This window comes from Salmo trutta, chromosome 12, assembly GCF_901001165.1.
Source record: "Salmo trutta chromosome 12, fSalTru1.1, whole genome shotgun sequence".
NCBI lineage: Eukaryota > Metazoa > Chordata > Actinopteri > Salmoniformes > Salmonidae > Salmo > Salmo trutta.
In genome coordinates, this window is record NC_042968.1 from 73,304,061 (window position 1) to 73,315,063 (window position 11,003).

General features: G+C 39.1%; 1 protein-coding gene across 2 annotated transcripts; it reads right to left on the bottom strand.

The window, feature by feature from the left end:
• Nucleotides 1–2,036: 2,036 nt before the first annotated feature.
• LOC115204135 (zinc finger protein Gfi-1b) lies at nt 2,037–9,366 on the bottom strand. 2 transcript variants are annotated; one of them, XM_029769474.1, is made up of 7 exons: nt 8,924–9,366; nt 8,227–8,291; nt 4,363–4,533; nt 3,968–4,197; nt 3,646–3,783; nt 3,280–3,445; nt 2,037–2,769 (listed from the first exon to the last, which is right to left on the bottom strand). In XM_029769474.1, the coding sequence occupies exons 2-7, from the start codon at nt 8,282–8,284 to the stop codon at nt 2,591–2,593; spliced, it is 942 nt and encodes a 313-aa protein (XP_029625334.1). In that variant the 5' UTR covers nt 8,285–8,291; nt 8,924–9,366; the 3' UTR covers nt 2,037–2,590. The 2 variants fall into 2 exon arrangements, with proteins under 2 accessions (XP_029625334.1, XP_029625335.1); XM_029769475.1 differs by having other exon boundaries at nt 4,363–4,444; nt 8,924–9,359.
• Between the last annotated feature and the right edge of the window lie 1,637 nt (nt 9,367–11,003).

The window sequence follows — 11,003 nt, forward strand, 5'->3', positions numbered from 1 at the left end:
AACAAGGATTTCTGGAACACCAGGGAATTTATTGAAAGTTCATGGAATGCTGCTACCCTGTAGCATAAAGTGGGAATTTAATATATTTTTGTTAGAAATTAGCAAACAGTTGTGGACAGTGGTAGATCTAAAACCTCAAAACCTGATTTAACCCATACTTGTACTTGGCCAGCTACTTATACAGTATTTGATGACAGATTTTACTAAGAAAGGGTCTGATTTGACTGTAACAGCTTAAATGGCCTAACTGGATTTGGTGTTTGAGGAAGGTGTTGTGTCTTCATGAAAAGTGCAATGTGTATGTCAACGCAAACCCGTCAGAATGGATGGGTGTGGTACAGTATGGGGACAGGCTGTTTGAGTACACCATCCTCTGTCTGTCTGTTGTCATACAGTATATCCAATATCATAACACAGAGGGAATACACTTCTTCTTCCCACTTGAAGACCAACAGTGTGACTAACTAGAGATTAAGCTGAATGTGCAGACCTTTGCTTACGGGTGTGAAGAACTGCATCATACATGGGGAAGGCCTAAGCAGTTTGTATATTAGTGATTGAGATTTTGGAAGGATTGGGGGGATTGATCCTCCCTCTCCGCTCTTTAGTGAGCATGATGGCATGCATGGGCAGTCCATTCCTCTGTGTGACATTTGAAAACCTGGTGGACTTGAGATTTGCATGGTTTTCCAGGTATAGATTTGAATTAAGTCTGACACTATCTCTGACTGGTCATGCTAGAGATTTCAGCCCCAGATAACATGAGCTCAGCCTTGCAGAGGACTGCTACAGAGCCAGTACAGATGCACAATCGAGAGCATCCTGTCGGGCTGTATCACCGCCTGGTACGGCAGCTGCTCCGCCCATAACCGGAAGGCTCTCCAGAGGGTAGTGAGGTCTGCACAACGCATCACCGGGTGCAAACTACCTGCCCTCCAGGACACCTACACCACCTGATGTCATAGGAAGGCCAAAAAGATCATCAAGGACAGCAACCACCCGAGCCACTGCCTTTTCACCCCGCTAACATCCAGAAGGCAAGGTCAGTACAGGTGCATCAAAGCTGGAACCGAGAGACTGAAAAACAGCTTCTATCTCAAGGCCATCAGACTGTTAAACAGCCATCACTAACATTGAGTGGCTGCTGCCAACATACTGACTCAACTCAAGCCACTTTAATAATGGGAAAATTGATGTAATCAATTTATCACTTGCCACTTTATATTATTTATATTAGATAATGTTTACATAACCTACATTATTCATCTCATATGTATATATTGTACGCCATACCATCTACTGTATCTTGCCATCTTGATGTAATTAGATGTATCACTGGCCATTTTAAACAATGCCACTTTATATAATGTTTTCATAACCTACATTACTCATCTCATATGTATATACTGTACTCTATACCATCTACTGCATCTTGCCATCCTGATGTAATGTATCACTAGCCACCTTAAACAATGCTGCTTTATATGTTTTCATACCCTACAATACTCATCTCATATGTATATACTGTACTCCATACCATCTATTACATCTTGCCTATGCTGTTCGGCCATCACTCATTTATATATTTTTATGTACATATTCGTATTCATTCCTTTACACTTGTGTGTACAAGGTAGTTGTTGTGGAATTGGTAGATTACTTGTTAGATATTACTGCATGGCCGGAACTAGAAGCACAAGCATTTCGCTACACTTGCATTAACACCTGCTAACCATGTGTATGTGACAAATAAATTTGATTTGAGTTGGAAGACAGTCTGCATGCAATATGCGCCATGAGTAAACGGTCACACATAAAGGCTTACCATGAGCCATCTCATCTTACTAAGCTAACATACTGCTTGTATTTGACCTTTTGACAGTTTTCTTTCTTCTTCTTCACAATGTTTGTCAACTAGTCACATGACAGTGAATGTATGATTATGTTAAATATGGGCGGAGTGTGAGTTGTCTTTTCTCCGCAAACCACAATGATTACGAGGATTATAATAAAATCTCACCGTTATTTGGAGAGCATTTGTTCATTCATACCATTGCTTCCTTTTATTTGACATAAGATTCATTTATAACTATAGTTTGAATGGCACACGCACTCTTTGTGAACATATAAAGCTTTTTCTTAAATACATTATGCAACAAAATCATGAGACCTATCTCTCTTCACATTTTACTTTAAAGGCCTCTGTCATAAGTATACAACATCATAATGCACCCAAAAGATGCATATCAGTTGAAATAGATTTTATTCCAAAGGGCTGTTCCTCCTTAAGTGATAGCAAATACTTTATGAAAAATGTATCTTCATAACTTTCCTTGTCTAATTTCTGCTGGTTAGGTGCTGGCTAGCTGCTGGCTCTGATTAACTTAAAAATGCCTTTTCACTCTCAGGATAAGATTCAATACGATATGTGTAAAGCAAATTATTGTGTCTGTAGTGGCCATTTTGTGTCATGATGTACCATGATGCTCACCACTAAGGGACATGTTTGGTCTTTCTTTCTCTTTCTTTGCTATGATGTTTTGCTAAGGCACTCTTTCCTCTTCTTCTCTATCCATTGTTCTCAACCTCGTCACTTCAGGCCATGCTGGCTCTCGTGGTGTCTGCGGAGGTCCACCTTGCGTTGGAAGCCCTTGACACAGATCTCACAGCCGAAGGGCTTGAAGCCTGTGTGTTTACGACTGTGTGTGATGAGGTTGGAGCTCTGGCTGAACGCCTTGCCACACACCTGGCATTTGTGGGGCTTCTCACCTAAATAGACACATACAAAGACATGTTAAACTGTGGCATTATCAAATCTATCAGAATCAAATATCACAGTTTCATTTTGTATTGATGCGCTTGCTGTACATGAAGTATAAAAAGTATGAAAACAGATAACATGTAACGCATGAGGTATATCTGTGCTGTAAAGTCAGTATCAGTGACTGGGAGGAAAGAATCGTGCCATTGTTAAGATTTGTCAAACATTCATTGGAGACGTATTCCACCTGCACAGAGTTCCTTTCACAGAGGCCTTGGCGAAGTAGGAAAACCAGATATGCAAATCAGATGGACATTTGTTTAAGTTCATTTTTCTGATTCATCGGCAGTTATATTACTCTAGGAAACAATTCATGTTAACACCACCAAGAAAGCAGAGAACTACAGTGTGAGGCAATCACTAACGTTGCTTTTTAGTTTTCTGAGAAATTACAATACAATCAAATCACTGGTTGGATCCCTAACTTTGGTGCTCTGTGGATGCTCTTCTCTCCTCACCTGTGTGGATGTAGGTGTGTTTCTTCATGTCCGACTTCTGGTGGAACCTCTTTCCACAGTACTGACAGGGGTAGGGCCTGGTGTCGGAGTGGATGAGTAGATGGGTGGAGAGGGTGGAGGAGCGCTTGAATGTCTTTCCACACATCTTGCATTCAAAACTTCTTTCCTTTGTTTAAGGAAAGATGTACTTAATTTATCATCTCATCTCAAATATCATTGTCATGAAAGTATGTACCTTAGGCTACTTTTCTATGGAAGTATACACATAACTTAGGGCAATTTGGACAATGTGCCAGAGTACACATCTCTGGTTGTCTGTCTTGTCTCCTTAACCATCTCCAACAGGACACTGTGCATTGTGGGTACCTGTGAGTGAACGTTCATGTGTTGCTCCAGACTGACAGCATGGCCAAAGGTTTTCCTGCAGATGCTGCAACCGAATGGTCTGGTCCCACTGTGGGAGCGTCTGACATGCACCTCCAAACCATGAGGGGTTGAGAACACCTGCCGTGGCAGAGGAGGACAGGGAAGTTATCAACTAGCTAGGAGGAGCTTATCATGAAGTCACAATGTCAATGTGTAGTCTTTTAAACAAGTGTTCTGGCAGTCTAATTCTGTATAGGCCCATTAGTTATTGTCAGTTACACAGTGTAAAGAGAAAGCTATGACGCCACTCCTGCATATGTACCTTGTCACAGGTGATGCAGTGATAAGTTCCCGAGGTGGGGTAGTAGTGTGTGCTGCAGTCCAGAGGTTGCTGGGGCTCAGGGCTGTGGCTGACTTTAGCCCGAAACAGGCTGCTGGAGTGCTGCAGGAGGGAGGGGGGGAAGCCCATCGGACAAAGGTCATAGGGCACAGGTACAGAGTCCCAGGTGTAGGAGGGAATGTAGTATGCAGGGAGCTCTGCCATGTTAGCCTCTGAGGGTAGAAGTAATAAGAAAATTGACTCAATGAACACTTCCTCTGAAAAAACCTTTTGAATCATATGTTGTCCCATTTAGTACCAATAAGGTTCTATTATATTCTATTCCCAATGATTTTTGTCTCTTCACAACATCCCTGCCCAGTTGGAGGGTCTCTCACCTGATAAGTAGTATGGTGGTAGAGCAGGGGTAACAGAGTGTCCTGTTGGGTCAGGGTGAAAGGGGACTGGCCGTTCAGGCTCCTGTTCATTTTTCATGTAAGAATAGGGGTCAGGATGAGTGGGCTGACCCAGTGACTGAGGCCTGACTGGAGACTCTGGCCTCTTTGGTTCTGACAAGATCAAATCAAAAATAATGTTTTTTGTCACATGGACCGAATACAACAGGTATGGAGCCCTTTTCCAACAATGGAGAGTTAAAAAGTAATAAAATATTTTTTTATATATGAAAAACGTTTATCTGTGAAAATGTACATAAATGTACAGGTAACTGCGAAAATAAAGGAAACACTTGAGTAAATGATGAATAGAAGGTATATTAAAAGCAGGTTCTTCCACACAGATGTGGCTGTGGTTCCGGAGTTAATTGAGCAATTAAAACATTCCATTATGCTTAGGTTCATGTATAAAAATACACAGTTTCCCATTATGCTTAGGTTCATGTATAAAAATACACAGTTTCCCATTATGCTTAGGTTCATGTATAAAAATACACAGTTTCCCATTATGCTTAGGTTCATGTATAAAAATACACAGTTTCCCATTATGCTTAGGTTCATGTATAAAAATACACAGTTTCCCATTATGCTTAGGTTCATGTATAAAAATACACAGTTTCCCATTATGCTTAGGTTCATGTATAAAAATACACAGTTTCCCATTATGCTTAGGTTCATGTATAAAAATACACGGTTTCCCATTATGCTTAGGTTCATGTATAGAAATACACCGTTTCCCATTATGCTTAGGTTCATGTATAAAAATACACAGTTTCCCATTATGCTTAGGTTCATGTATAAAAATACACACAGTTTCCCATTATGCTTAGGTTCATGTATAAAAATACACAGTTTCCCATTATGCTTAGGTTCATGTATAAAAATACACGGTTTCCCATTATGCTTAGGTTCATGTATAAAAATACACAGTTTCCCATTATGCTTAGGTTCATGTATAAAAATACACAGTTTCCCATTATGCTTAGGTTCATGTAAAAAAATCCCAGTTTCCCATTATGTTGGCTATCATGGCTAGAAGAAGACATCTCAGTGGGCATGTCCTAATACCCATACTAGCATACTAAATAGTATGCAATAAAATACATTTTATAGTGTGCGAAATTTAGAAAATAGTATTCCCAATGCATCATCTAATGCGCGATTGCGTTGACTCCCGCCATTCGTTCATTTTGGTACAGTGCATCAATTTATCTGATTATCAGCAATTGTCAAACAGTTGAGTTGGAAAAGACAAGTGAATTAAATTAGATCAAACACCGAAATGAGTATGCAGGTTAATAAATCCTGTTAAGGATAGGGGGCAGTATTTTCACGGCCGGATGAAAAACGTACCCAAATTAAACTGGTTACTACTCTTGCCCAGAAACTAGAATATGCATATTATTAGTAGATTTGGATAGAAAACACTCTGAAGTTTCTAAAACTGTTTGAATGGTGTCTGTGAGTATAACAGAACTCATATGGCAGGCAAAAACCTGAGAGAAATTCAACCAGGAAGTGGAGGATCTGAGAATTGTAGTTCTTCTTTCTAGTCCCTTTCGAAACTACAGTATCTTTGGGGTCACGTTGCACTTCCTAAGGCTTCCATTGGCTGTCAAAAGCCTTCAGAAAGTTGTTTGAGCATTCTCCTGTCACTGGGCAGAGTATAGTAGCTCATTCACTGAGTGGACTGCCTGGGGACAAAGAGATTGGATATGTGCGGTCCCGAGAGCACGCTGTTACTTATTTTTCTCCTTGAATGAATACGCAATTGTCCGGTTGGAATATTATCGCAATTTTACATTAAAAATACCATAAAGATTGATTTTAAACAGCGTTTGACATGCTTCTAAGTACGGTAATGGAACATTTTGACTTTTTGTGTCTCGAATTGCGCTCGCGTGTTTGCCTTTGGACAGTGACCTGAACGCACAAACAAAATGGAGGTATTTGGACATAAATATGGATTATTTTGAACAAAAACAACATTTCTTGTGGAAGTAGCAGTCCTGGGAGTGCATTCTGACATAGATCAGCAAAGGTAAGAGCATATTTATAATACTAATTCTGAGTTTAGGTGACCCCGAACATGGCGGGTGTCTGTGTAGCTTGCTGTGATGGCGAGCTATGTACTCAGAATATTGAAAAATGTGCTTTCTCCGTAAAGCTATTTTACAATCTGACACAGCGGTTATAAAGGGGTACTGTATCGATAATTCTTAAAATAATTGTTATGTATTTTGTCAACGTTTATGATGAGTATTTTTGTAAATTCACCGGAAGTTTTTGGTGGGAATACATTTTCTGAATATCACGCGCCAATGTAAAATGCTGTTTTTGGATATAAATATGAACTTTATCGAACAAAACATACATGTATTGTGTAACATGATGTCCTAGGAGTGTCATCTGATGAAGATCGTCAAAGGTTAGTGCTTCAATGTGGTTGGATTAAGGAGAAGTGTATCTTTAAAATGGTGTAAAATAGTCGTATGTTTGAGAAATTGAAATTATTAGATTTTGAGGTTTTGTATTTCGCGCCATGCTGTTCCATTGGATATTGGCTAGGCGTTCCGCTAGCGGAACGTCTGTCTTCAACAGGTATGTACACTGAACATACCTGTCTTCAACAGGTATGTACACTGAACTAAAATATAAACGCAGCATGTAAAGTGTTGGTCCCATTCTGATTGGTGGGTGGGCCCGGCTGTCCCGGTGGGTGGGCCCGGCTGTCAAGTGGGTGGGCCTATGCCCTCTCAGGCCCACCCATGGCTGCACCCCTGCCCAGTCATGTGAATTCCATAGATTAGGGCCTAATACATGTATTTCAATGAACTGATTTCCTTATATGAACTGTAACTCAGTAAAGCATTTGGAAATGTTGCGTTTATATTTTTCTTCAGTATAGTACACTAGTATGGGTATTCGGACACGGCAAATTCATTTGAAACAGGGGTCTCAAAGGGTTTAAAGTGTGTGTGTGTGTGTGTCACCAGATCTCAAGCTAATGGAACACTATGGGAGATTCTGAAGTGGCGCCTGAGACAGAGTTTTCCACCACCAACAAAACACAAAATGATGGTATTTCTCGTGAAAGAATGGTGTCGCATCCCTCCAATAGAGATCCAGACACGTGTACAATCTATGCCAAAGAGCATTGAAGCTGTTCTGGCGGTTCGTGGTGGCCCAACTCCCCATTAAAACGCTTTATGTTGTGTTTCCTTTATTTTGGCAGTTACCTGTACAGCGCATACTCTGACGGCTATTCTTCCGAATAATTTATCTTTTGCATATCCGTGAAACCAGCCCTAACCGCTCAGTTTCAATGGGCGAATTCAGATGAATTCAAAGAATTCAGTGAAATGTGAACGCACTGACAAACCCGACCATCAATAACAGTCGGAGCATATTTCCCTTGCTTTGGACGATACTTCGTCTAATAGTCCAACAGGTGTAGCCTCTGTCCTCAATTGTATTTCTTTTCTATGATGATGTTTAACATACATTTATAAAAGTCCCACTACATGCTGCAACTCATCATTATGGATTCACTTTCCTCAAGTCAAATAAATGTCATTTGTTTTTCATTTTTTTGCAATAGCCTATATTAGCGCAGATAATAAAGAAAATTACTGACGTCTGTGATCCAGAGGGGTGTGAATAAAGGAAATGTAAACTTGTCATTGTCAATTGATGAATTATAAACTGGCAATGCATGAAATAACTGGCAAATCATTATACACTTCTCATTATACACTTGTAAAAGTATTGATGTGTCTCCATGACAATCTTGACATTCTAACTAACCTGTAAATACAGGGTCCCTTGTGCACCTCTTGTTTTTCACCAAAAAGGATCGTGGCATGACGACGCTGTTGGAAAAAATAATTATGGCAAATGCTTATAGGCAACTCAAAATAGTTGAGGTATTATGCAGGACTAGGCCTAACATGTTATAATGCAGTTTACGAGTCTGTGAACTTTCAACATTTTTAGGTGGGCTGATATAGCATTTCTGAAGGAGCGAGTTTGAGCGAGGGAAACAATGGGCTAAATAAATTATGATATGTTTAGGTAGGTTGTTTGACTTTATGCTAACACTAATGTTTTAAATGTAGGCTAAATAAACTGTAGTCCTACATGAATTGTACATTTAAAATAACCAAGCCATACCAACTAATTCCCAGAATATGCCACAAATAAATATGCTGTCAAGTCCAGTACAACAGAATGATCAATCAGTATTGGAGTTACCTATTTAAGTATGTAGGCTTATCATGAAATAACGCTGTAAAAGACTGAAAAAAAGCATATGATAGGCCTGTGATGTTTAAAATAATAATAATACATTACTGACTTGGATAGGCTAATTGTAAAATGCATTAATGTATTTATAACCTAAATGAATCTATCGTAATTTTCTTTATTCGAATTATCAATACAAATTGACATAAATTATGCTACGGGAAAAAATCGTTATATAATATGCACTTGCTGCACTTACCGTTAGTTTATAACAAGTAGGCTAGGTAGGATAGCGGTCGTATTACTGTATATTGGCAATGGCTTGCTTACTTATTAAAACAATATCCAATCAGTCGAAATAAAAATAATTCCTAAAATCCTTTCGCAAAACTCATAATCCAAACCACTGTAAGACATCGCACTTTTTGCTGTTTCTTTTGCTCCCCTCCCTGATTTTCAATCAGATAGTGTTGTGTTGGAATCTGACTGTGGTTTCAACCAATGAGAGCCCCAACTCACAGGTGGACATTTGCGTAGAAAAACATACGAACGTAGACACAGCTCCTCGAACTGTTACAAACGATTTTAAGTTTCAAAGAGTTCACAAATAAATTGAAATAATTATTGAACATCATGTGTCTCACGTGATTATATTTTGTTTGGCATATAATGGTTTTCAAATTGGAAGGAACAAAGGTAATTTCACCAATTACAGAATAATTTACAACTATTAAAATTGATTAGAGAAACAAAAATAAATCCAATCCAAAAGTTTCACTCATTAGCCTACAACTTGCAATATTTGATTTACAAGATTTACAGTAGTCGTTACATTCTCTGTGTTGTGAAAATAAAATTGCCAATACATAGTCTTGGGTGACTAAGATTTAAATAAGCAAAACTAGACACTAGCTCCTCCATAGATACACACACCAAACCAGTCTCCGATTATTCATGTTTACACAGTCTTGTTTGCACTGGACTGTATTTTGTGTACCTGTCCATCAGTTACTGACATAGCCTAGATTTTTTTTCTCATAATTTTTGTCAGACAGTAGGTCTACTCTATCCAAACTGTGATAAATATGTATCTTAATGGATCAGTGCGTTGAAAAATGTACGAACATATTATTTTGAATAAAACAAATACAATTAAGTTATTTTGTGTTACAATAACAGTAAAACAATGAATGTCATCTTTGTAAACTACACTAATATACTGAATCTTGCCAAGACGAGTATTTTAAGGGCATGAACTGACACCGTAATGAAGTGCAGAGGCACACTTGCGACATCACGTGGCAGTTTCTTGTCAATACATTTTTCTTATGCAGTAGCCTCACATAGAGAATTACACAGATATCATGTTTGTTTTTGTCCCACTATGGCGTCTGTGAGCGCACGGGGAGCGCCATTGAGGGAATCTCCTTGTCGAAGTAGTCAATTTTCTGCTACTTCTGAGTTGGCAAATAAACTGAAAGAGTGCCTAGTGTTTGCTGACTAGTATAATTAATTGGCTGATCCCTCCTAATGACCCGGATGGAATCATGTGATCCTGCCTTAACCCAAAGGAAGTCCCACCCAGTTGACTACTTTAAAATGCTTGAAGCCCTCAATGGCGACGTCCATTCCAGAATAGGTTTTATCCATCTAAAGCCCTCTATCTAACTCTATAGAGCCTTAACAAGTCCCTAGTCTAGCGTCTAGATCACCAGTGGTGGTAGTTTGTTAGCTTTCATTCTTGAAAGAACAGCCAGCTGCCACCCGATATAAGCCCATGCAGGGTAAATGCACTCTGCGAATTCCGATATAGGTCAAGGTTTAATTAGAGCAACCACTCAACTTCAGGAGACAAATTAAATATAAGGAGAAATAACATCAGCAGAGCTATGGCACCAAACTCTAGACTGAAGAGCTATTGATTATTAATCATATATGATATATGTGGAATACACAGTGCAACGAAATGCTTACCTGCATCTTTACCTCTTGACAATGCAACAACAGTAGAATAGTAGGCTAATTAAGTGAATAAAAAAGTACAACATTTTTTTATGCTCAATGGATAGAAATAGGATTAAAATGAGCTCAAATATAATACAAGAAGGCACTCAAATGAATTGAAGTAAGATATTTACACATGCCAAGGAATTGTGCAATAGATTGTGCAATATTAAATAGACATAGTGTTGTAAAATAAATAGGTGTCCAGTTGCAGCATTCATGTGGTATGTGTGTGTTCGTGCTTATGTGTGAGGGAGTGCATGTGTGTAAAATGCAGGGAGTCAGTGCAAGAGACTGTTGTGCCTGTGGTCAGTCCTGGTTCAACAGCAACTGCT